The sequence below is a fragment of the Stylophora pistillata genome, chromosome 5, assembly GCF_964205215.1.
Source record: "Stylophora pistillata chromosome 5, jaStyPist1.2, whole genome shotgun sequence".
Classification (NCBI taxonomy): Eukaryota; Metazoa; Cnidaria; class Anthozoa; order Scleractinia; family Pocilloporidae; genus Stylophora; species Stylophora pistillata.
Genome location: NC_142523.1, coordinates 249,000 through 276,464, shown reverse-complemented (window position 1 = coordinate 276,464; position 27,465 = coordinate 249,000). Strand labels below are relative to the sequence as shown.

Here is a 27,465-nt window from a genome sequence, read left to right as displayed (position 1 = left end):
AAAATAGTCTTTGCTCACGTCAGCAGCGTACACCCATGGGCAAATGGGGGACGCTAAATTGACCAATCAGAGCGCGCGCTTTATTTTGGTTATGTTATAATACAAATTGGCAGATGGCGTGACATCTTCAACTCCATGTTCTATACTGCCATAGAGCACGCCCTTTCAACCAATGACAGCGCGCGTTATATCCGAACTTTATTATAAAATCCACTTGATCCGAAAAGAAGCCGCCCTAACGGCAGGTGAAATGTTGTGTAAGCGTCTCTGCGAAAGGCACATTCGGACAACTTGCGTGGAAAAACTGGCCACAGCTATCACACCCAAGCCAATCCTCTCCATCGTCGTCTTTGCAAATCTTACAGACTGCGGTGTTTCTCCTGTAATTTAACAAAAAGATACAGCAAGTTGAGTCAGTTTGCTAGACATAACGTCTCGTAGTCACGTTCGACGCACTAAAAACTACTATAAAACGAATACAAGAATTGTAAAAACGTGTAAAATGGTATATAAAAAGTCACTTGTAAAAATGTAGCGGAATTCCAAATCGATTTCGATCAATTACGATCCTCATCAGTAGTACTCCGCCATGTTTAAAATACTCATAAATAATTGTTCATATAAGTGACTCTGAAATGTCCACACTTCTTCCAGGCTTCATGTAAGCGGTCATGATGTATCAATCACAGCTCGTGGGATTTGAAAAAAGTTCCATTCGTTCTTGGAGTTCATAAGCGAGTCTTCGTTCACATTATTTATCCTCACTCCTTCAGTTATTTGTCTCAGCATCGCGTCATTGTGATAAACCCCCGTCACATCCATTCGGAACTGCTTTACCTCTCTATTGTGTTTCTCTTTACAGTGTTTCCACAATGCAGATCGTTCTTCCTTATTGTTAAGTGATTTCGTATGCTCTTTCCCTCTGGTATACGCAATGGTATACGCGGGGCAATGGTAGGTTACAACTGCAAGCTCTCTCACCTGGTGAGCGTTGTACTTACAGAGGTATGGAAATCGAGAGAGAATAGCGCCATATGCACGAGCACGGAAGACATGATCGCGGAAATGAACAGAGTTAATCAGGACCAGGATAACGACAACTTAATAATTGGCTCCACCGACGTGATTGCTTTATATCCTAGTCTTGATATTGAGTTCACAATCGATAAGGTGTGTGAGGTTTTCTACGAGAGTAACATCAGTATCCGAAGTATCAACAGTCAGGAGTTGGGTCTGTACCTGGCATTAACGACATCACCGGAAGTGCTAGCTAGGATGGAGATTACAAATGTATGTCCAACGAGAAAGACGAATAGAGGGAGACCACCCACGATCACTGCAAGTGGGAGTGAGGAGCAGAAAGAGAAAAGATTTAAATCGTGGAACCCACCAGTTACACAGCCAGATGAACGTGCAAAACGTATTATGTTGAAAGAGGCATTAAGAGTCGTATTGACAGTGATTATGAAAAATCATGTTTTCACATTTGATAACGAGATCAGAAAGCAAATAAGAGGTGGTCCAATTGGCCTTAAATTAACCGGGGTACTGGCCCAGATTTTCATGATTTGGTGGGATGAAAAATTTGCAACAAGGCTGAATGAATTGGCCATCGTTATGAAAATGAACAAACGGTACGTGGATGACATCAACATGGCTGTGCAAGCAACACCAGTTGGGATGAGGTACAAGGATGGAAAAACTCACATGGATGAGAGATCCGTAGCTGAGGATCAAGGAATCAGTGACGATGAGAGGACTATGACATTGATAAAACAGATAGGAAACGACATACACCCGTCAATACAACTCGAAATAGATTACCCCTCTAAACACCAGGACGGAAAGCTACCTATCCTTGACTTGAAGGTGTGGATGGAAACAAAAGGGGAAGAGACAGACAGGCAGGACGAGAAAGCCTCAGCCTCAGTGATCATGTATGAGTTTTATTCCAAGAGCATGGCTTCTAAGACAGTCATACATGCTAGGTCTGCCGTAAGCTGGAGTACAAAGAGAACAGTCCTGACCCAAGAAGTCCTTCGGGTCTTACTTAACTGTAGCAGATTGTTACCATGGGAACGAGTAGTAGAGAATGTTAACGAGATGGTCCTGAGAATGCAATACTCGGGGTACAGCAAGAAATTCAGATATGAGGTTGTAGATTCGGCCCTCAAAGCTTTTAGAGCGAGACAAAGAGCTGAGCGAAAAGGAGAAAGACCGTTACATCGACCCAAGGAGTGGAGAAAGGTGGAACGAGAAAAGGAAAAGAGCGAAAGGAAATCCAACTGGTACAAACGCGGCGGGAATGAATCAGTAATTTTTGTACCAGCTACGCCCAACTCACGGTTACGGAAGGAATACCAGACAGAAATAAAGCAGCAAGGTTTCAATATTAAAGTGGTGGAGAAAGCCGGAATCGCCATTAAACGACTACTCCAAAAGTCCGACCCATTTAAACCGCGACAGTGTGGACGAGAAGACTGCCCAGTGTGTAGCACAGGTGGAAAAGGACCGTGTGATAGAGAAAGTGTGACGTATGAGATTAAGTGTATCCAGTGTAACAGCGTATACGTAGGGGAAACAGCCAGGAGCGCGTATACCAGAGGGAAAGAGCATACGAAATCACTTAACAATAAGGAAGAACGATCTGCATTGTGGAAACACTGTAAAGAGAAACACAATAGAGAGGTAAAGCAGTTCCGAATGGATGTGACGGGGGTTTATCACAATGACGCGATGCTGAGACAAATAACTGAAGGAGTGAGGATAAATAATGTGAACGAAGACTCGCTTATGAACTCCAAGAACGAATGGAACTTTTTTTTCAAATCCCACGAGCTGTGATTGATACATCATGACCGCTTACATGAAGCCTGGAAGAAGTGTGGACATTTCAGAGTCACTTATATGAACAATTATTTATGAGTATTTTAAACATGGCGGAGTACTACTGATGAGGATCGTAATTGATCGAAATCGATTTGGAATTCCGCTACATTTTTACAAGTGACTTTTTATATACCATTTTACACGTTTTTACAATTCTTGTATTCGTTTTATAGTAGTTTTTAGTGCGTCGAACGTGACTACGAGACGTTATGTCTAGCAAACTGACTCAATTATCGAACACGTTCCTGGCCTCGGCCCACAAAATTTCATCACAATACAGCAAGTTGATCAGAGTTTTGCGGCATTTGAGAAACAGTACTGTTTGACACCATCAAAACTTACTCATCAAGGTCATCGTAACAGGAGCCAAAGATGACAGACGTTTTTCTCTCTCTTTCCATTTCCACATTGTAACTTCCTTTGACATCTAACCCCTCACACAAACACCAAACAAACTGAGAACAAACAAACAAAACATTTTATTACATTCGAAACCATAATGTAGAGTCATATCAAAGCGGGCTTTAGCAAGTGGCTATGCTACTCACAAGACATACAATCACACCATAGCTATAGCTATCAGTCTGTGTGTAATGTAGTGGCTCAACACACGGCCATGACTTGTAGTTCCATCCCGTTTTGAGATCAGCAACGGCACTGCAGAGTCTAACAAAGTACAGAAATTACATAACTACGACTCGTCTGCGTGCAACTAATAAAAAGGAAAACACCGGGTAGAAATAAGTCACCTAATGTCATCGATCAGTTCCATCAGTTTGCTCGAAATGGTGTGTGCGCGCCCATTCATGGGATCGAAGTGATGTCTGATTTTCTGCAGCCGATCCGGAACCTTTAAATCAAAAACACGAGAGCGATTAATGATTTATTCACAATGTCAAGTCCAGTTGAAAAGTTCTAGACTTAAAGGGAGTTTATAAAAAAAGCTTGTTATTGTTATGTCCTCACCAGAAGAGTTCAGTGATTTCCAGACATTCATAGGAATAACTATTTTAAAAATGGGGGCAAAGTTCTCTCCTGACCAAAGCAAGCGAGTGCTGGAATGTCGCTTTACCATTTCTGCCATTGTTTTGTCCACCACAAAAATATCGCTGTAGACTAAGGTCATGCCCAACAGGATTGCCTCGATAACCTTCCAGAAAATAAAAAGGGAGAAAGTTGTTTTTAGAGGAAGCACTTTTGTAGGTGTGACCACAAAGTAACACCAAGCCTATGCCTCTATCGACGAAATTCGATGTTAATAAAAAGACAAGCACCTTGTCCACAAGCCAACCGGGCTCAAAAGCTGGTATTGCGCTGTTAAAATTTTTATTTCTTTTAGCAACCTCTGGATGGATCAACGTCCATGCATCAGAAACAGTTAGCTTGGCGGGTCCGGCATGGAACATGATGTCTGTCATCTTCAGGCCCATTTTACCGGCGTGTAACAGTTTTGTGGTAGGTTCACCTTTCAGCTGTTTCACTGGCGGCTCACCGCTTCCGTTCCTTTTGACACCAAAATTCCAAAGTGAATTAACACTTAAACTAACCTTATTTATCAAAGAACTTATCGCCTAACCTTAACATTTTAAGATGTGGAGGGAAAGCGTTTGCTTTAACATCCTGCGATAAAGTCTTCTCCCCACCGTAGCCAATCGCAGTTAAGACCACAACGAAAACGTTTGTTGCTGGAAAAAAATTCATATCGGTTAGCTAGGAAATACTCGTGCATAGAGAATAAAAACTATGCTCTGAAACTTGATGGAAAGGCAGCACTATCATAAGTTGATAAGACGTGATACAGATACGAGTAATGACGCAGTTATTTTCCGATAAGCTGAGAAGCCCTCACCTGCCATTTCCTAGTAGATATACACGAAAAATATGTGACATTTCACGAGCATCGAAATCAAGCGATCCAAATCTAGTTTTCCTTTCAGGACTCAGTTTATCATTAAACATGCAGCTAACCTTTCTCTTAGCATCACCATCATCAACATCGTCTTTGCTTTCTCCAATGAGAATAACATCATGGATCAGCTTTCGGAGTCTTCTTTTTCCAGCGCCGTCTGGGGGACAAATGCTTGTGAAATACTTGATGGTATATAGTTGACGTGATCTTTAATTTCTTCTTGACCGGGCTTATTCTGAGAAGAATACCATTTGTGAAGGTGTAGTCTGATCGTCCGGGTGAGTGTAGTCCTGAGAAGGACTGTTGTCGGTGGCAGTGACTGACGTTTCGACAACCTGTGCGGAAGTCATCATCAGAGTCAAGTGAATGATTGTTGTCAGTAGATTGTTGTTCTACTGACAGCAATCATTCACTTGACTCTGATGATGACTTCCGCACAGGTTGTCGAAACGTCAGTCACTGCCACCGACAACAGTCCTTCTCAGGACTACACTCACCCGGACGATCAGACTACACCTTCACATGTTACCCCCGGGTTCAAACCATTTACTGCAAGAATACCATTTGTTGACGAGCACCTTTTCTGCAGCATCAGCTGAATATTTTCCAATTGCTTCAGAGCTGCTCTCATTTTGGTTTCATTGTCCACCATCTACGCAGTATTCTTGATAGTATCGATCTCATCAAGAAATCGTTTCCTCAGTTTTTCAACTGTAGGAACCAGAGTGGTGCCACTGGGACTGTTGTTGGGTAGCTGATCTGCTTCAGCTCGTTTGCACTTCATTGATCCACCGCCAGAGGTGTTACGTGGCCGTCAGAGGATGATGATACTTTCGCTGTACCTTGGGAATGCCAGAACTCTTTTCGCTATTGTCGCGCTTATTTATAATCAAGTGATCCAGATCAAGAGTGATGAAGACACTGCCCCTGTATTGATGTGGTGGTGATTCAGATTCCCACTCAGAGTAGCGGGCAAACACTGCAAGGAAATGTTTACAGGGGTAATTACTTTTCAGCCACGAGGCACAAGTACAACTTGGATACGAAAAGGGAAGATGAAGGGCTAACGCTCGAAACAGCTTTTATAATCGTAACTGTGGCCAACTTACCATTTCAACTTTGTTGATATATTCAAATTATTTCGTTACCCCCACCGACGCAGCCCCAAATAGTTTCTTTAGAAACTATCACCCTTTATTCATTGTATGCGAAAAGTCAACTAGCTCCTTCCTGTTTATATTAGCTGCGCTCTTCACGTTGAATTGGCCTTTCTGAAAAATTTACGAATGAGACGTCGGCTTCTGTGAATTCTCCAGCAGCAAATCTACTATTCAAACAGTGTTTAACGAACTGTGTTGGTCGGTTGTGTAGATACGACGGTATCCTAGAATTCTATCTTCCATAGGCATCGTTAAACTTCAAGTTCTTTTCCAAATAGCTTCTGTGCAAGTCAGGAACGAAAGACTCTACCAGCTTCATTGCAATGCCATAAACTGATTTGTTAACTGATCTCGGAAGATAATCGTACTTAAACAATTTGTTTTGTGCCTCAGTGCCCTTAACTATGTTTGTCACCTCCTGCTTCCGAAAAGCTTGCGCCCAACGAACTTTGCATGATAGCCATGTGTTGTTTAGATAGTTCTGAACATTAGGTTTGTCTTTGTAAAGTCGGGATTCTTTCCTCCCGTTTGGGCGTGCTACTCGAGCTAGTTTATCCCAACAGTTCAACACCATTGTCGTTATTTATTATCATTCTATTTTCTATAAAGATACCATCGTCTCGACCTCCTTAATTGCGCGGAAAGAAGGTTTTTTCCCTCTCCAGCTATCATATTTATTTTCAGTTTTTATCTCTTCCGCTCTCAAGGTTTCTCGTGTAAATTTGTTTCTATTACTTTGCGTTTGACCTCAGACACTTGTTCCAAAATAAAAACGCACTTAAAACAAGATTACCGTACCTTTTCCTTCTCTTTGTCTCGTCCCACTTACTTTTTCATAAAGTGGGGCTTTTCCTCTCAATTTCACGGAAAGAGGGGTTTTCCCTTTCCAGCTATTAAATTTATTTTCAGTTCTCTCAATTTTACAGCTTATCTCTCACTCTTTCAAAGTTTTTCGACCGAGTTGTTTTCTTAGAACACTCATTTAACCGCCTCCCGGTTAGCTCAATGGATAGAGCGCTGGACTGTTGTGCGGGAGGTCGAGGGTTCGAGCCCCGGCCGGACCAACACTCAGGGTCTTAAAAATAATTGAGAAGAATTTGCTACCTTTCTGTAACATCAAGAAATGGTTAGATATTCTAGTCTTCTCGGATAGGGACGAATAAATGGAGGTCCCGTCTCCTGCAGGGTTGGGGTAGGAGACGTTAATTTCCCACACACGAGATTACTGTGTGATGGATGTCCTCCCCTGGGGTGGGATGGGTGGGATATAGGGCGCACTTAATTTGGAGCCTCGCTCTGTTGTGCGACCCTCACCACACTCTGGTGAAAGTGATTAAATAAATTCCTGACATATGTTCCAAAATGATACTGCTCCTAGAACAAAATGACTTCACCTCTGTTTTAGGTTTGTCGTGGAGCGATGCGAAACTGAAAACGACCTACTAAACAAATCATATGCATTTTCTGTCGGTGCTTCAATTTTTTCAAAGACGTTTTACAAAAAAAAAACTTGATAAGGTCAGCAGCTACCACTAGACATCAAAATTAAAGGCATTCTTCTGTTAATCATGATATTGTCTCGTGTCACATGCAGGCTTTCGTGGATTGAGGGGTTTCCCCTCCCCACTGAGGCCCATCGACCTAGAAGTTTAAGTTCCATTTTTACCCGCGTCATTTATTTCAGCAACCCAATATCGACAAGATGGCTTTGCTGCGAGCCAGTATTTTTGCTTTTCTAGTGGTTTGTAGCCTGCCAAGTTCTTTGCGAGATATTTCCAAAATTCCCAAGGCTCAACAACTCTTGAAGTACAACTCTGAAACGAAGCAATTTGTTTTAAATTCGCGTTGTTTGGTCGACATATTCAGGCTTCAAGGGCCCATTGTCGTACTGAGCACTATCGGAGACGCACGAATCGGAAAGTCATCAACGTGGAACCTTGTTCGACACTTTTGGAATAACGGAAACAGCTTGAAAGTATTTCAAGCGACCTTTTCAACTGGAGATACACTTATCCCTGTCTCGCACGGGGTTTGGGCTTCCATCATTCCCTCCAAGAGCCTGCAAGGCAGCAAGTTAACCGTAATTCTATTGGACGTAGAAGGCCTGAATGTTGGAGAGGATGACGTTACAGCCTATCTAAGCATGTTTACCGCCCTTGTCTCGTCAGCAGTTTATATATTCGCCGATGATTTGGTGAAAAATAACGTTTTGGACTTCCTGTATTTCATCTCGCGAAACAGTGAAATGATATTCCCGGAAGCAATATTAAAAATTTTTCTACACCTGGGTATGGTAGTGAGGGGGGAACTTAAAACCCCACCGGGGTATACACTGGAGGAATACATTCAGGCTTCGACAAAAATGACAGAAAAGAAGAGGAGAGAAGTACCATCAGAAAATACTTCTCAAGGGAAAAAAATTCTGCGAATCAAATACCTTACATCCATGATACTTCAATATCAAAAAACATGAGGCAATTAGAGGAAAGTGATTTCCATAAAGTAATCTTGTCTCTTGTTGAGCAATTCAAACGAATTCCACCGAAGAAATCTTTAACTGGTGATCGTGTAATGGATGGGGAATTTCTGGCAGCATTCACGAAGGAACTTTATCACACTATGAATAAAGATGATTTTTAACAAAAATGATTTTTAACAATGTCTATCGTATGTTGGAAGGGACAAATTTGCGCGAAAGCGTATGAGAAGATTATTGGCCCTGTCCTGGTTGAAGAAGCAAGAGAAATTGGTCTTCATTTGCAGGATGCATTGGCAAAATTCGAGACAAAGTGCTTCTTGGAAGATGAAGTCGAGTCAGCGAAAGATAAATTGCTTGCAGCAAAGAAAAATGCCGAAGAAAGGGAAGAAAAACAGCGAGAAGTGGAAGAACAGAAGAAGTTACGGGTGGCGATAGAAACCGAAATGGAGGTCAAGCGCGAAAAGTGGGAAAAAGAAATAGAGGAAAAAGGCGAGGTGCTGAGCCAAGAAACAGAAAAGCGTTTGCAATTACAAATTCAAAATAAAAAGCTTGAAAAAGATGTAGAAACACAATCACAGAAAATTGCCGAGTTACAAAATGCTCGCGAGGGAAAAAGAAAGAGTGGAGGCGGTTTGGAACAGTTTGTTGGCGCTGCTGTCGGAGCAGCTGCGGCAACCTTTGCCTATCTTATGAGTGATCTGCGGCTGAAACAAAACATAACTACTCTGCCTCACTCTGAATACGACAATATTTGCCTTCAAGAGGTGAGTTGGGAATCGAACAATTATGCTAGACAACAGTTTGGGTTAAATGGCCGGGGCCGTGGAGTAATAGTACAAGATGTGGAAAAGCTCCAGCCCTTTGTCGTTAAAACCAGTAGCGATGGCTACAAGCAAGTTAATTAAAACATTTTGGGGTCTATGATTAGAAATGCGCCGAAACAGGGCCGCGATGGAAGTTCTCATTCAGATTAATGGGCCGATTCTATGTGAATGAGGAGTTTAAACCAGGTTTCGTTTTTAAAGGAGGGTAATGACAGTGCACTTTTAATCGGTTAGGAAATATGATTTAGTCTTGCGTGGTTTGCACCGAAAATTCTCGAAGGTGTTTTATTCGCTTGGCTTTTAGCGTAATTGTTTTGTTAGTTATGACGAAAAATTTTAAAAATGTTAACTGAATCAGGCCACTTCCTCAACTTTCAACCCATACCGCATCCTCAAACAAGAATTATCTCAGGCCTTTGTGATAGGCTATGGCATCCTATCAATTCGTAGTATCATATGCACTTGTACAGATCGTTCCCGATCTCTTGAATTACAATCATGAAGAAAGAGTGTAACATCCACAAGCCAACGGTACTAAAGAAAGGAGTGTAACATCCACGCGCCTACGGCTCTAAAGAAAGGAGTGTAAACGTCCACACGCCTACGGTACTAAAGAAAGGAGTGTAAATATCCACACACCTACGGTACTAAACATAGTAGAAAATTGCATACTAGAGAACGAAAACTTACCAAAAAAATTAAACTCATATTAGAAAACGACGTATAAAAAAGAACGACGACGATGTTATCTCAAAATGTGGACATAAACATTGATCCACAGGACTAAATTTTTACACAAAACCTGAAAAATCACTCGACATATATCACGTAGCATTACGCAACGATATGACATCAACCACAAGTACATAAGGGGCCGACCATTTAACTCTTGAGGGGGGTAGGTGATTTGAAAAAAAACTTCCTGCAAGCGTTTGTTGAAAGAAAAAAATTGCATGCAGCCCACGTGTAACAGAAGAAAAAAGGCATTTAGAACGGAAAAAAAGTATCCTGCACAGCAGATTGCTAGAAAAAAAGTTTCTTGATGACCAGAAATCCCCCCTTAAAAGTTAAATGGTCGCCCCCTAATACAACTAATGAAACTTACAAACACTTACAGGTGACACACACAGAAAACGGTATGACAATAGGTTTCACGATAAAAGGGGCCCATGTCCCATCATTTGACCGGAGATTACAACATTTCAGTGTAACGTTACAAAACATACGATATATCACTGAGGTATGCTATTCTCGACTTTGTAGTAATATGGATCCTCTTGATCAGCGGTCTCTTCTTTTTTGCCGTACTCCCCAACCAGTACTAAGTACCCTTGGTCATATTCGGGTACTTGCTCAGACTGTGAAAAAGTAGCAATCAGAAAATGTATGTGAGTTTTAGTGGCATCGTCTGCATAATGCGATTACAGAAAGGAGGTGTTGCACTTTTACGTAAGCAAAAACAAACGCGATTTGGTTCGGCAGGTACATTTTTTATTGTCGCATGATAACTACGTCCTCATATTGTTAAAATGCGCTGGAACAATTTTCATTGGCCGGATGGGTTTGCAACAATAGCTACGAGAAGTCAATATTTTTGTTTAATCAAAAACCATTTCTAACAATACAGGTTTTTTGCTTATAACTAATTAGTAAATTAACTAATTAGTTGTAATTTAATGACTTAGAAATTTTACATTTGTAAACCTTATCGCAATTCAGCTCTTAGCTGCAAGTTTTTTAAGGTGAATAAACTATCTATCTATCTATCTGTCCATCCAACCATCCATCCATCCATCCATCTATCTATCTATCTATCTATCTATCTATCTATCTATCTATCTATCTATTTATCTATCTATCTATCTATCTATCTATCTATCTGGGGTCATTGTTAAACATACTTAAGGACCAAAAGTAATTTACCCACTGGAGGGGGGGGGGGGAATTTTGGGGGGAACACTGAAAGAGTTTAAGGGGGAACTATAAAAATTGCTGGCCGATTAACTGCCAATAATACTTGGTGGAGGATCGCGTGAATTTTATCAGGACGCACCAAAATCCTCTGACCCCCCTCACCTCAGGCGATAAAGAACGACCTGGCATTTTCCAGATGGGATTAAGAAAAATAATGTCGATTGAATGCCAGTAAATCAGTCTGATATCTTGCTACAAGTCGGCTAAAGGGGCTTGCAATATCAGCGGATTCTCTCACGTGCGCTATTGCAAATATAAAAGAACAGTGTGAATACAAGCAATGGACATTAGCACTTTGGAACTAGCATTGTAACAGTCTCTAAAGGGATAAAAATTAAGAGATATAAAGCGCAGGGGAGGGGGTTGAGGGAAGGGAATATTATGGGACAAAAATGCATACCTTGGACTGGAGTTGTTTCATAAGAGGATGATAAGCTGCTAGATAATCATTTTCATCAGTGATATTAGTCTTGTCAAGTTGCTGATACGTTGTAGGATTGGTATAAACTTCTCCACCTCCTCATTCTTTTGCGGTTGAACCATTGCCACGGCCTTCGTAGGTCCGTTGTTCCTGTTCAGCTTGATCTTTTGATTTCTCGTCATACACCAGGAGTTGATAGGCATTCTCTTGTGTGTCGACGTCGTGCACTTGATGTTCTGGTTTATGGACTATAATGGTGTCAATGATATGAACAAAAGTAAAGAGACTCGTAAATTAAGACACATGAAATGTAGTAACCATTAACTCTAATTTGGCAGATACAAAAATTTATAAATTTAAGAGAATACTATGGAAACTATATAACAAAGCTAAAGAAAACAAGATCCATGCAGTGAAGACGTTCTTTTTGGAATATACATCCTGGAAAGGCTTTTAGAAACTGAAGAAAAGTATTCATCGTTATTTCACGTGCAGAAGAAGAAGAGGAAGTCCTAGTCCCTGACAAATTACGGATGTGATCTCATGCAATACATGATTTTTCCAGGTCTGATTTTCGCTATTGCATAAATAGCGCTCTCTACTGCGAGGATCGTGCATCATATGTATCCACAACCGCAATTCAAAATATATGAACTTCATATATTCATTGTATCTGATTTATCATCACGGGTTTATTACGAATCAACTTAACGGCCTGCTCCCAGTTGGCTTGTTAGCTCAATTGGTAGAGCGCTGCACTAATATCGCAGAGGTCAGTGGTTAGAATCCCGTACAGGCGTGATTTTTTTCAGGTCTGATTTTCGCTATTGCATAATTAGCGCTCTCTACTGCGAGGATCGTGCATCATACGTATTTTAAATTTATTTTACGCGGATGCTGGTAATACAGAAGCTACTGCAATGATTAACATCAGGAAAATGGGAAGGACAGGAAAAATAACTAAAAGATATATCATAATGAAATTAACTCACTTTCTTTGCCGTTTCCCAAGAGCCAAGCTGCTATGAAAACCATGGCGGCAACTACGACAAGTGAAGATAACATAGACACAACCATAACTGTTCTTTTTCTGCTGCTGTTTACGTCATGTGACTTGTCTATTATCTTGCCTTTACCAGGACTCAGTGCTCCTTTCTGCCGTTGTCATGGAGAGAACAGTTGGTGTCTCCTTAGGTATAGTGTTGATATGACTGGAGGAAGTCGGCGGAGTCTTAGATGATTTTGTTGATAATTCAGTCTGGCTGATGTGGGTGGTTCCTGTACCGTGTTCTTTTGTGGATTGGATCTGTATAGCTGGTTCTTTTGGTTGTCGTTTTCCTGTCGTTACGTCTGCTTTGGTTGTTTGTGGTAGTGTTTCTTATAATGTGGCAGTTTCTGTTGTTGTCGATTTTGTTGTGGTGTTTCTTGTTGTTACTGTTTTCGTCCACAGTGAATGTGATTTATTTCGCAGTAAGGGTGGGGGGTTACAAGGATTAAAAATTACTCAAGAAAAATAAAGAAAAATAAAACCTTACATAATTGACACTGCCCGCAAGTAGCACAGGCTAGTCGCGGCGGGCAGTGACAACAATTTGTTAAGAGTCTGAAGCAAATCATAAATGAAAAGATCATTACAGCTTAAGTATAAGAACAAAAAGAAAAGAAAAAGAACAGCAGATAAATAAATGCAAAAATATATAAAATAATTAAATTAATTAAATAAATTCATAAAAATAAGACAATATAAACATACAAAACTCGCTATTTCAGGCACAAGGAGCAGTTGAGGCTTGAGAAGATATCATAGGCCGCGAATTTTTTGGAGAAGAGATGCCTAATCGATATAGTTATCCTCAACGGCCAGGATATTCAGAATTGTACTATGGATTTTTTCCTTAAACTGTTTACGAGTCAGATCACGTGTAGTGATACTCAGAGAATTCCACAGGACAGTTCCAAATCTAGCAACAGAATTCCGCATAAGGTTTAATGTAGAAGGTTTAACATAAAAATTTCCTGCAGAAGCTGATCTGGTGTTATATGAGTGTATTTTTCTGGAGCGAGTAAAGGAGTCACAGAGGTTTTCCGGTACATCGTCATTCGAGACATCAAGCCTGAAAACAGAGACAGTTTCGAAATAGAGTAGCTCTACCGCTAGAATATTAGATGTCACAAAGAAAGGAAGAGAATGATCTCTGCATGGGAGGAAATGAATAAGGCGTGTGACACGTTTCTGTAACACCAAAATCTTATATAAAGTTGATTTAGTAGCTTGACCCCATGCAATAAGGCCATAAGACAAATACGGGAAGATGAAAGGTCTATAAAGGTTGAGGAGAACACTCTGGGGAACAAAATGTCTCAGTCTCGCAATGACGCCAATCAATCAATCAATCAATCAATACTTTATTTACCCACGTAGCGTCAAGGAGCTCATAGAGCTCGTTCAAAATACGTACGTGCCTCTAAGATTAAGAATATAAAAAACCTAATACATACTTTCAAAACCTAATTGATTAGAAATTAAAATAACTAACAATTAGTATTAATAGCTTTACCGATAGTTTATTAATATTAATAGTTTTACGAATAGTTTTACTGATTTTGGTAGTAACAATCAATATGTGGTTTCCGCGTAAGGTGATTATCGATCAAAACTCCTAGATATTTCACATATACCTTCTGTTGGAGATAAGTAGAAGAGTTAGTATTGTTGTCTAATAATTTTATTTTAACTTGATGATTAGATCTACGTCCTTTGGGTTGAAAAATAAAAAAGTTAGACTTTTTAACGTTAAGCGTTAATTTATTGGCATTAAGCCAATCCCAGACCTTTGACAGCTCCGCTGTAACTATAGTCTCTAAGGACTTAAGATTTTTATCGCCATACAAGAGATTGGTGTCATCAGCAAACAAATGAAATTTAAATTTCTCAGAGCACTATAGATATCATTAACATATAGCAAAAATAACAATGGGCCAAGCACGGGGCCCTATGGGACTCCATAAGCCACTGTTCTTTTCTCTGCAACTGTACATTCAATTTGTGTCGATTGTGTACGATTGCATAAATAGGACATAAACCAAGAGTTAGCTACACCTCGAATTCCGTAGTGGTCCAGTTTCTAAAGTAATACTGAGTGGTCAACTGTGTCAAAGGCTTTCTTGAGGTCAGATTAATTTTTTTATCCATATTTTCCTGAATAGTGTTAACAATATCAAGAATTGCGTGTTGTGTCGAATAGTTCTCTCGAAAACCGTACTGGCCATAAAATAAAACGGTATTTTTATCAATAAAAGCTTTAAGACGTCTAAACATTAGTTTTTATACAGTGGTTTTGTTGTGGATGGTTTTGGGGCTGAAATTGTAGTCGCTCATTTTTCTGTGGCTAAAGATGAGCGAGCGAGTAAATTAGCACAATGGGAACTTTAAAAATGAATCTCTTGTTCGTGATCTCATTTGTCCCTCGTAATAGTCTCCTCTCTTTTTTCCTTTAAATTACGTATACATTGGTTTTGGTTTCACACAATCCAAATGCGCTCCATGAGAGATTCATTCTGTTGGATCGACCCACCACCCCCATTCCCTCCCCCCTACACACGCACACACATACACACACACACACGCGCGCGCACGCGCACACGCACGAACATACACACGCACGCACGCGCACACGCACGCACACACAGACACACGCACGCACACGCTACTTTTTTATTACTGTACCACTGTCTGACAGACCTGTGAAACTTCCAGCAGTCTTGAACAAGAAGCAGGAAGTGAAATCTTTTCCTTGGCCTCCTTTACATTTCTGTTTACACTTTACGTTTATGTCAGCAAGGTTCTCCGTTAAATTCGTTACCGCTGAATTGTTCCACTGTAAAAGACATAGACACTGAATAAATACAGTGAAACGGAAAACGAAAATTATTTTCTTTACTGATATGTCGTTGCTGAGATCCCCGCCGAAATTGATCCGCACTTTTTGGAAAGATAACTTTTTTGAGAGAAGGAGGTTGCGAGTTTTAAATGCAACCAGCTTGAAATTCAACTGGCACCGTAATTGCGTAGGCATCAACGCTCACGAGTAAGATGGGATTCCTATGTTTTTTACGTGATGATCGATTGGCATGATATGAACATCTAAGAATCAACTGGTTTTGTTCTATCTTTTAAGTAATTTTTTTTCATTGCCCGGGTGGGCCGATATCAATATATGTTCAAGTGTAATTTATCTCAAAGAACGTTAACCCATTGATGATTTGAACCGCTCAGAAAGATATCCCAGCTGGCTCGAATGGCCTTATTTACCTGTAATTAGATATCTTTCTTATTTTTCGTGGTCCAAAACCTTCCCTGGAGGTCAGTAAAGTTCGTCCATTGGCTACCCCCCTCCCCCCCCCCCCACATGGCGAGCTGCTTCCACATCACACAACTCGATATCTTTAGGTTTGGGTTGGCAAAAATTTTATCTTGATGTCTGATTTTGTTTGGAAGTTGATAAGAGGCGAAAGCCAGGGGTTGGCCTTGCAAACATCTTTACTATGTCTACTTTGATCATCATCGTCCTCATCATCATTGCCACTAGCTTTTACTTCGAGGCGAGCACCACATCCTAACAGAATACAGCTAAGATAAGGCATTCCGCTCGATCCTTTAACTTTCTATATCTGATGAGTCATTCTCTCTCTACTTGCTATATACATACATTACTTCCTTAATCTAGTTGGGAGAATATGAAATTAAATTGAAATGACAACCTTCGTATGGCACGTTAGCGAATGCTCATCGGTCCTTGTCAGCTGTGTGATGGATGGGAGGTAACACATTTGTCTAACATAAGAGTTTTTGGTAATAATTTGGTAGGATATTTTCTGAGTTAAGATTCCTCGGTGACCATCGCTTCTTAAAATGAAGTAATAACAAATTTTCTGCTACATGTAGAATACAAGGATTATTCAGGGTTTTATCAGCGACAAAGTTGAGATGTAAAACGATGGATTGTAAGTTAATGCAATCATTTTCATTTGCGCCAGCGTGCTTCATATTCCTAATATGTAGGCTGATGGCGGGAGGATATGCACCTTTCGTGATCTCCAAACTTCTTGCGCGCTTCAACCATTGATGGGTGAGACTTAAAGTTTACAATAATCAGTTCAGTTATGCGTAAACGTCATTGTTATGTAAAGCACACGTAAAGTTTTGAGAGCATGAAAGATGTGTCATTGTCGGTGGAGGTGTAATCGAGAGCAATTCTAACCTCTTGAAGGCTCTCCAAACTTTCGAAGTGCTTCATTCTTTGGCGAACGCACAGGTGACATCTGAGACAAATCAGTTTTCTAACCTTTTCAACGTCGTAGCTTAAATGTCTCTTTATTATTGATAAACAAGACGCATAGGAATGTTTACAAAGGCATGTAATCTGACGAAGAGTGTTGTTTAATTTAATTTCTAATTGTTATTCGAAAACGCTCGACATCTTTAAGTGTGGGTCTACCACGAACAGTGCGTGCAGTGTTTACAAACACAGTGCAGTGTTTACGAACAGTGAAAGTAGTTTAAAAGTTAGTAAAGGAATTGGTATAATTGCCAGGTTAAGACATCTTGTCCCATTTGCCACACTTCTTAACATCTACCGCTCCTTAATTGAACCCTATATCTCTTATGGTCTGATTGCCTGGGGACAAGCTGCTAACACTCATTTAAATAAGGTTCTCATTTTACAAAAACGTGCTCTACGACTAATGTATTTTGCGGATAACAAAACTCATAGTGCCCCGCTATTTGTTAACTCCAGAATCTTACCAATATCTATGCTCTATTCTCATTTGGTTTCCTCTTTGATGCATGACATTGATAATCACCGTGCCCCGTCTAATATTTCTATGCTCTTTCTCCACTCCGAGCAGGTTCATCACCATTTCACAAGATTCTCAGCAACGGCTAATCTATACGTTAAAGCGTCTAGAACTAACCAACTTTTATTTTCTTTTGCTAGAATAGGTGTAAGATTGTGGAATAGCATCCCAAAAGAACTTCGTATTAAAAACAGAACCCCGTTTAAGCGTGAACTTAAAAATCGCCTGTTAAAACTTTTGGAAAATGAGGAGATGAATGTTGATATACGCTGCTCAGAAATTTGTAAATATCTCTTGATAAAGTAACTCTTCGTTTAAGTCTTGTTCAATTGTATTATATATCTTGATAACTTTGCAATTGATTATTTAATTATTCAACGGACTTAATTTTATTTTATTTTATTTAACAATTGTATTTTTATTTAATGATTATCTTTGTTTAATTGTATCGGTATGTGATCATTAGCAGAGACAGCACTTATTTTAGAAGGGTGGCCCGCCTAGAATAGCTTGCTAATTGCGGGTCACCTAGGACTGTGATAATATTGTATTGCTAACAAATAAATAAATTGAATTGAATTGAATTGAATTGAAAAAATTGAATTGAATTAAGCGTACGAGAAGACATATTTACCCTTGAATCACGAAGTACCTTTCTGGGCGCCATGATAACCATGTGCTTTAAAGCTTACCTGGGTATATACTTCACAACATGTCGTGTTTTGTTTGTAGATTGTCATACTTCTTTGAAAGGTCTCAAGTCTTCATCTTCTTCTTTCACTTTAACAAGCTTTTAAGCTCAAAACTTAGAGCGCTCAAGTCAAGCTTTAAAAAGCTTGACTCGAGCGCTCTAAGTTCTGAACCCGAATGGCATAATGCCGTAACTCAGCTGAGCGAATATAATACTTTCAAACTGAAAATTATCTGAATATCACCCAAATGAAGACATTCTTCCACTCGAAGCTGAAGACAATTGTCAGTGAATCCCAGCTCTAATACGAGTGAAAGGACTGGGTCAATTACTGGTAAGCCTTTGTTCCAGTTTCATAGCATCGTAGACTTAATGCAGTAATTCATTTCGCCCAAAGGCGAAAAAACATTTTTCAATTTTTTTCACGCCTAGCGATTGAGTGCGGCTTGCTAAATCAACTCACCATAGCGCTCTTGGTAACAGAAAGATACACTAGTTCGGAGAGCGAGAGCGTCTAAGTTAAAATGACTGTTATCATTACAATGAAAGTACTCAGACAATAAGGTACTGTCCAAATTTCTACAAACGATTTGTATCCAATCGATTTACACTGCAAATGATATTGGAAAATGTTTTCACAATTGCACTAATATCACTCAGTGTAAAGGATTGATTGCGTGAACTTTCATACAACCACTGTTGTGCCAGATCTTAAGGAAAAATACAAACGCACGCGTTCTAAATAAGCCTACCAGGGAAATTAAAAAAACTTGATGGAAAGTTTGGATTGCGCATTAGAAAGGGCACAATCTATAAAATGACAGGCTGTGGTCCTCTTAAGAGGTTTAAAAAGAAGCAACATCTTCGATGGCTAACTCACTGTGTTCCAATGGAAAAAAAAAAAAGTAGTTTACGAAGAGTACACCTCAATTCTTATCACACCAGAACCTACTAGCTAGAATCGACTCCATGCACTTCCGTCGAATTATTTTGAATAAATCAGTGCTATCCATTGGACTCGTGAGGATAAAAGCCCCGTAGAAATTGCTTCATTCATAAAATAGAAAAACAATTAAAGTTTCATTCGTATTACATCCTTGGAATGCTGGGACAAAATGGAAGTTGAATCTAACTTCACATCGTCTATGGGTGCACTATGCGCTTGCTTTTGTTCCTAAAGCCGTTTCTGTCAATTCATATCCAAGATGATTTGAAAATATCAACAAAGTTGAAATGTATATGAGAATGATCCTTCGCAGTAAAGCACTATTTGAGCAATAGTGAAAATCAGACCTGAAAAAAATTTCAGGCCTGTACGGGACTCGAACCACTGACTTCTGCGATACTAGTGCAGCGCTCTACCAATTGAGCTAACAAGCCAACTGGGAGCAGGCCATCAAATTAATTCGATATAAACCCGTAGATGATAAATCAAACAACAACAAACATATGAAACATATGTGTGAACTGCGGTTATGAGACGTATATGAGAATGATCCTTCGCAGTAAAGCACTATTTGAGCAATAGTGAAAATCAGACCTGAAAAAAATTTCAGGCCTGTACGGGACTCGAACCACTGACCTCTGCGATACTAGTGCAGCGCTCTACCAATTGAGCTAACAAGCCAACTGGGTCTCATAACCGCAGTTCACACATATGTTTCATATGTTTGTTGTTGTTTGATTTATCATCTACGGGTTTATATCGAATTAATTTGATGGCCTGCTCCCAGTTGGCTTGTTAGCTCAATTGGTAGAGCGCTGCACTAGTATCGCAGAGGTCAGTGGTTCGAGTCCCGTACAGGCCTGAAATTTTTTTCAGGTCTGATTTTCACTATTGCTCAAATAGTGCTTTACTGCGAAGGATCGTGCTCATATACGTCTCATAACCGCAGTTCACACATATGTTTCATATGTTTGTTGTTGTTTGATTTATCATCTACGGGTTTATATCGAATTAATTTGATGGCCTGCTCCCAGTTGGCTTGTTAGCTCAATTGGTAGAGCGCTGCACTAGTATCGCAGAGGTCAGTGGTTCGAGTCCCGTACAGGCCTGAAATTTTTTTCAGGTCTGATTTTCACTATTGCTCAAATAGTGCTTTACTGCGAAGGATCGTGCTCATATACGTCTCATAACCGCAGTTCACACATATGTTTCATATGTTTGTTGTTGTTTGATTTATCATCTACGGGTTTATATCGAATTAATTTGATGGCCTGCTCCCAGTTGGCTTGTTAGCTCAATTGGTAGAGCGCTGCACTAGTATCGCAGAGGTCAGTGGTTCGAGTCCCGTACAGGCCTGAAATTTTTTTCAGGTCTGATTTTCACTATTGCTCAAATAGTGCTTTACTGCGAAGGATCGTGCTCATATACGTCTCATAACCGCAGTTCACACATATGTTTCATATGTTTGTTGTTGTTTAAAATGACTGTTATCAATAGAATGAAAGTACTCAGACAATAAGCTACAGTCCAAATTTCTACAAACGATTTGTATCCAATTGATTTACACGGCAAATGATACTGGAAAATGTTTTCACAATTGCACGAATATCACTCAGTGTAAAGGACTGATTGCGTGAACTTTCATACAACCACTGTTTTGTCAGATCTTAAGGAAAAATACAAACGCACGCGTTCTAAATAAACCTACCAGGCAAAATTGAAAAAACTTGATGGAAAGTTTGAATTATGCATAAGAAAGGGCACAATCTATAAAATGACAGGCTGTGGTCCTCTTAAGAGGTTTAAAAAGAAGCAACATCTTCGATGGCTAACTCACTGTGTTCCAATGGAAAAAAAGTAGTTTGCGAAGAGTACAGCTCAATTCTGATCAAACTAGAACCTACTAGCTAGAATCGACTCCATGCACTTCCGTCGAATTATTTTGGATAAATCAGTGATATCCATTGGACTTGTGAGGATAAAAACCCCGTAGAAATTGCTTCATTTATAAAATAGAAAAACAATTAAAGTTTCATTCGTATTATATTCTTGGAATGCAGAGACAAAATGGAAGTTGAATCCACCTTCACATCTTCTATGGGTGCACTATACGCTTGCTTTTGTTCCCAAAGCCGTCTCTGTCAGTTAATATTTAAGATGGCTTTCTTCAGTCTGTGGGATGCCCCTTGACGCCAACCTCCAGCCCGGTCTCTTCAAAAGGTCCTTTCCCAGCGGCCATGGTCTCTTGAGTCGGCAAAGCTTCCTCTAGGCTATCTTTGCTTTCTGTCTCACATCTGGTGGTTGCTTCAGAGCACTCGACATCTTTGTAAGGTCTTAAGTCTTCATCTTCTTTCACTTTACCAAGCCCCTGGGTTTCCTGGACAGGGTCGTCAGGGCACTGGCTATCAGTTTCCTCACCAGACTGGTTTATTGTTTCTTGGGCGAGAGTTTCTTTCTTCTGTTCTTTCAAGTCGCCTTCTTGGTAAACGTGCCTTACGGGGTGACTCCTTGACTCGTCCTCCTTCTTTGGAGTTTCTTCACTTTCCTGCACAGCTGTTTCTTCCGAATGCCTCTCGTCCGCTAACTCTTCTATCGGCATTTCTTTAATACTTTCCTCCTTGCTCGAACCAGGAGGTGATTTCTCTTGTTCCGTTGACTCTTGTGTAGGTCTTCTCGCCTCTTTACCTGACGTCAAGGCATTATCACCTTTGACTGACGAATCAGAGGTGGCATTCTTTGATTCTTGCACTGGCCTTTCCTTCATGTTTTCAAACTCGACCGATTCAGGAGATTTTTGCGGCTCTGGCGCTTCCTGCATAGGTCTCCTGGCATCCTTATCAGACGGTACGGATTCATCCACAGCAACAGGAGAATCGCCTGTACTTTTCCCAGGAGTACCTGACTCTTGTTCCGGTCTCTCTTTCATGTTTTCCATATCATTCAAATCAAGGGAAGCATCGTCTGCAGCAGGTGCCTCTTGGATAGGCATTCTTGCATCTTTCTCAGACTCCACCCCTGTTATTTCATTTGGCCTTGCATCAACGACTACCGACCCATCCCTTTCATTTCCATGTAGCGGCACACTACTTGAGTCAGCACCCGTGTCACTTCTTTCCATACGTAGCGGTGAAGACACCGGCGAAGGTGAGGGCGACTTTGGATCTTGAACTGGGGTTTTTCCAGAGGGTGGAGGTGGCATTTCTAAACGCCGTGGAGTTGTCGTTCCCGAGGGGGAATTCCCTGGTAACAAAAGGAAAATATTGCGACTTCAAGTAAAAGCAACGAATGAAGAAAAAGATACTTGTTCAAACTCACGCCTATTTTGGTCCATAGAGATACTTCAACAATGTAAGGATTTTTTACTGAAGACGAGTGGTTCTCACATCGTGCTTGGTTGGATACAAATGTTTGAATGATTTAGGTTGTATATACTTACCACCTGTTTGTGAAACAATATAGTGACACTCTAGGTAGAAGTTATGAATGAATCATAAAGGTTTATCACCAACCTCGATCAACATTCATTGTATTTACGGAGCCGTCTCCTCCCCCGATAAGAACGTTTTGAGCGTTGATAATTGTGCTGCCTGCAGAATGAAAAGCAAAAAAGGTGGCTTCCAAAAGAGAAGATATCATTTGGACCAGAGGTTATTCTCACCTTTGCTCTACTTCCATACTTCCATGGATCTACTATTCATGAATAAGAGTTTGGTCGTTGGACAATTTAAAAAATATAGGGAGAGAGATAGAAGCACATAGAAAACTGACGACAAAATGAAAAACAAATGCAGAAGTACCGGAATGTCTGCCCTGTTAAGATCAACGCATTTTTTATAACGTAAAGCGCGCGTGTCCTAAGCCAGCCACCATGGTCTATATCTCTAGCTATCTAAAGGAAACAAAACATGACGTGCGCAGTTGCCTTTTGCAATAAAGTTCTCGTCTACCCTAACTCTCCGATAGGCAATGGAGGAAACTGGCAAAGAAATTATCCCTAAGTTGAACATTCTTTTTTTAATTCCTCGAGTCTTTCCTTTTAATTAGCCTCAGGTTCCAACTAAAATATGTATAATTTGAGTTTGCTAGCCTTCAATTTCCTTACCTAATTGAAATAAGGGTGTTTTCAAAGGACAACTTGTTGAAATCAATTCGACTAGTTTGTGCGTTTTGTTCAATTGAACTATTTCAGCTACAGTGACAATTTTAAGCAATTAAACAATTTTCATTGACAGTTTGAGAAAAACAGGATGGACCAATCTCGCTCAAACGAGACCACTGTGTCCACTATTATAAAAGAATAGGCTCATGCTTTAAGGTGTGTGTATATCGATGCATGGACGCGCTTGGAAAGTTTGGAGAGATCTCGGCTGCGTCTGAAGCGACTGCTATACTTCTATCGTGCTCTTCACACTTCTCGTGTGCATCTAGAACCTCGATATACATCCGCTTAGCATAAAACAATTCTTAATTATAGTGACAAAAAATAGTAAATTTAATGCTGTGTTCCTTTTTACCTCTGTTTTCATCTCTCGTTGGAGGGCTTCCGTGATACCCATCTCCCCTCTAGATTAGTAAAGTACAAATAAATAGCAGTGATTTCAAGGGCCAACATGTCATTGAAATACAACAAAAACCAGTAGCTATAATTGATTTTCAAAGCAAACAGATCAGATCAAGAAAAAACCGGGATAGTAAGGGACGCACGTATTAACACCGTCACTCCTGGCAAATAGCAAATTGTGAAAGTTAAGACTGGCACTTTTAGCAAAACATAAGCTTTCCTCAAAAAGAAAACTACAATTTACGTGGGAACATTACACGGTCTTGGTTCAATTGGGGAATTTTCTTCTTTGTTAACATGAATAAAAACGATGTTATTCTTCAAGCCGGTTTTTTTGAAAAATTAGAATCATCGAGAAGGAAAAGAAGGGAACAACCAAATACACACACATCTAGAAAAATCAAAATGTCATCATACTTACGACTTTGTCACCTAAGCAAAATGGAAATACTCGACCCACACAGTGCTTCCTTCGCATGGAATCCCTGATAACCTATGAAGGATAAGAACTCTTCAGAATGACGACTTGTAATATTTTTGCAAATCTCTATTTTCCACATGGTGCTTACAATATCAACGGTACTAACAATAACAAATTGAAACTCACTTATAATTTCGCAACAAAAGCTGCAGTACTACTCAAAACAGTCCTAACGCAAAAAAAAAATTTTATCATTTTAAATTGACATTAAGCTTGACAACTTTCTGGCATTTTCATACCCTCAGAAACCATTCTAGTTTCAGTAAGTTTCCGTGGTCTACAGACAGATTTACGAACGACTCAAAACAAACTGATGGCTTGCTTCTCTTAGACCAAATTTCGACTTCGTCCCTAGAGTTTAATTAGTGGAATGTTTAGAAAGTTGTCTCGCAGGAATTGCTCGCATAAAATACCTTCGTTATCCGAAACTGAGTATTTCTAAACTTCACATCTTATTAATTTCATTTTCCAAACGGCAGCAGGAAACGCCTACCCTCCATCCTCTAGATCTTGCAAAGTGTGTGTCATTACCAAACAAGTAGAGACCACAGCGAGCCCGTGAAATTGCCACACACAAACGATTCATTGATGATAGATAGCCAATCGTGGGTATGTTGTTGCTTCGGACCAGAGATATGAGAATTATATCATTCTCTTGCCCCTGGACAGTAAAAAAAAAAAAAAACATAAACAGTTGAATGGACTTCCTACAATACAAATCGCGTGTAATTATTTGTCTTGAGGTTAAGTTTCAAGAGTCACGTGGCTAAATAAGCAAGGATCTTATCCCTGTTCCATGGCGTGAAGGAAAAGAATGCATGTTGGTCGATCGCGGACTATCCGAAGGAATCTGTCTTTCAGGTGTCTTTCAGAAATCAGTCAGCCAGTCACTAAGCTGGTAGGTCGGTTGGCTGATCAGTCATTAACTCAGTTAGTCAGTAAGTCAGTGGTCCGTCAGTCAGTCAGTCAGTCAGTACTACTGACTGAGTTTAACGATTAAACTCACTCAAACCATACGTCAGTCTCTATGGTAGTCGGTGAGTCATTCACTCAGTCAGTCAGTCAGTCAGTCAATCAGCAACACAGATATTGAGGCAGTTTGGGTAAAAGAAGGTCAATGATACTTGACCTTGTTTTCTAACTTTTCAAGATCACTAAGTTTTCAACGGACATATCCACTTGCTCACCTGAAAACTATCGATTGTGGTGACCTTGATATCTGACAATTTATCTTCCTTTCTGAAATGCTTCTTTACTTCGTCGACCTGAAGCGTCAAGAGAAACGAATCAGCTACAAATTTTTATATCTATGGTCCCAAACGACGGCTTGTGGTGCTTGCTGTGGGGATAATTCTTTACTAGACAGAGCTCATCAACAAGATAATCATTCAGTAGAGTATTGCTGCTTTCCGTGTAATTTTTTTTTCTCTAAAACAGGAGACCGTGTGTCTTAAAGAAGTAAAAAGGTCCAATTCAAACACTTCCTCCTTGGCAGAAAAATTTATCGTAGGAAAAACTGTGTCCATGTTTAACTTTGAAAGAATCAAAGGGCATTTTCACGACCATGAGGAATAATTGAGTAATTTTCGCCTCCTCAATAGAAACCTTTTAGAGGAACTATCTAGGTGAGTTCACCGAGAATACTTCTTTAGCAAGAAGCCTATCTCAAAAAGCACCTCCGTAAAAGACGCACATGCCTCTAAGGTTGATGGGAACGTAATAGACAAATTAAAAGAAAATGATTAATACACAAAAACAAAATTATTCACTGGCCTGTCCTCGATATGAACAAAGAACTGTAATCTTTGATGGCGGGACTTCCCTCTCACGGAATGTTCTGGCAACTTCAGTAATTTTTTTAGCCTCTGTGATATTTCTCTTGCTGTGGGAATTCTTCGATTCATCTTCCCAGTCTGTATGAGTCCAGAAATAAATGCTGGACGCGACACAGGGTGGTAAATCATTGCTTTGTACAAGCTAAGACAAAGAATTAAAGAAGAGGAGAGAGCAAATTAAAACGTTTCGCGACTTTTGGGTGATTTAGAATTAGCTCGACTACTCCCTTGATCTGCGCGACGGCGCGAGTAACTGACACACCTGAGCGAGACTTTACGCACGCATCGCGGAATATACTCCCTCTCTCTCTCTCTCACTCGCTCTCCTTAACTCTCCGGCCTCATATTTCATTGTTAAGTAGTTAAGATAATTCTGCGTTATAATAAGATGACACCCTCCCCACAAGTTTGTATTTCCTCATCACCCGATTGAAGGTTAACGTAACAGGAGTGCAGGCACTTATGCGCGGCTCATATAAGGGATTTGAAGGAGTAAACGAAGGTACTGTTGACAGAAGTAAATAATTCCACAGAATATCATGCCGTCGATCCTTCTAAGAGACTATTCACGAACTGTTCCAGATTACCAGGAGTGGTCAAATCAGATCGTTACCTCTTGTTTTGTCTGTAGATTGTCATAAATCTTAAGTTCTCGGAGCAAGTCGACAATGTCATCTCTCATTCTGCACTGAAAGCCAAGCTGTATGTATGGCAGCTTACAGTTGATAAGCCTCTCGAAAAGGGAGAGATCAAGGTGATGATGTTTTTTGAGTCGGTGGAAATGCACCGTTGGCTTTAGTTGTTCATGATCACCGATCATAATGAGGTGTTGTACAGACGGTGGAATGACAGCTACAAGCTGTGCTTCGAGGATCTCAGCAGCTTCCTCCACTATCATGACAGACGGTTTAATGTCAGCTGTCGATGAAATTGTAAGTGAAGAGATGTTAGATAAAAAAGGCCTCGGTAATGTTCTGTTAGTGCCCGTGCAACTTTAATGTACAGTCCGGTCATGAGCGAGGAGGTATTAGGAGAGAATTTAGCATGACGAGCCATAACAACGGCTACGAGATAGACCATATTTCCGTAAGCGGGCAACGAAGGAAAAGTAAGAAAGCAAGTTGGAGAGAAGAAACAGGAGAAAGAAAAAAATTGAAAGAATGAACGAAACAGTGAACCAATGTACGAATGAATGAAACGCAGGCAGACAGAAAGATTGACAGGCGGAAAGGGAGGAAAGAGGAATAAATTTACAAAGGAGTCTATTTAGAGTTTATGGCCGAAAATGTTGCTATCGGCGAGAGATTAAACTTCACTGATTTGCTGTTGACCACGATTAAAGATCCAATCACAATTTATACATGACAAAAAAAAAGGGGGGAAAAAGGAACCAATCAGGCACCTGCAAGCGATCATAAAAGTGCCAATCAGATCCA

General features: G+C 40.2%; 1 protein-coding gene and 1 pseudogene across 2 annotated transcripts in view; both read right to left on the bottom strand.

The window, feature by feature from the left end:
* Positions 1-10,368: 10,368 nt before the first annotated feature.
* Positions 10,369-16,300, bottom strand: LOC148729722 (uncharacterized; annotated as a pseudogene).
* A 4,384-nt stretch (positions 16,301-20,684) lies between these two features.
* Positions 20,685-27,465, bottom strand: part of LOC111338888 (uncharacterized) — a 31,856-nt gene continuing 25,075 nt past the window's right edge. For both annotated transcript variants that reach the window (XM_088759950.1, XM_088759951.1), the window contains 8 exons: positions 26,643-26,947; positions 25,968-26,171; positions 25,382-25,459; positions 24,688-24,855; positions 24,135-24,206; positions 23,667-23,715; positions 22,662-22,739; positions 20,685-22,392 (listed from right to left, as the gene is read on the bottom strand). In XM_088759950.1, coding sequence (XP_088616076.1) covers positions 21,320-22,392; positions 22,662-22,739; positions 23,667-23,715; positions 24,135-24,206; positions 24,688-24,855; positions 25,382-25,459; positions 25,968-26,171; positions 26,643-26,947 — 2,027 coding nt within the window. In that variant the 3' untranslated portion in view covers positions 20,685-21,319. The remainder of the gene's footprint in view (positions 22,393-22,661; positions 22,740-23,666; positions 23,716-24,134; positions 24,207-24,687; positions 24,856-25,381; positions 25,460-25,967; positions 26,172-26,642; positions 26,948-27,465) is intronic.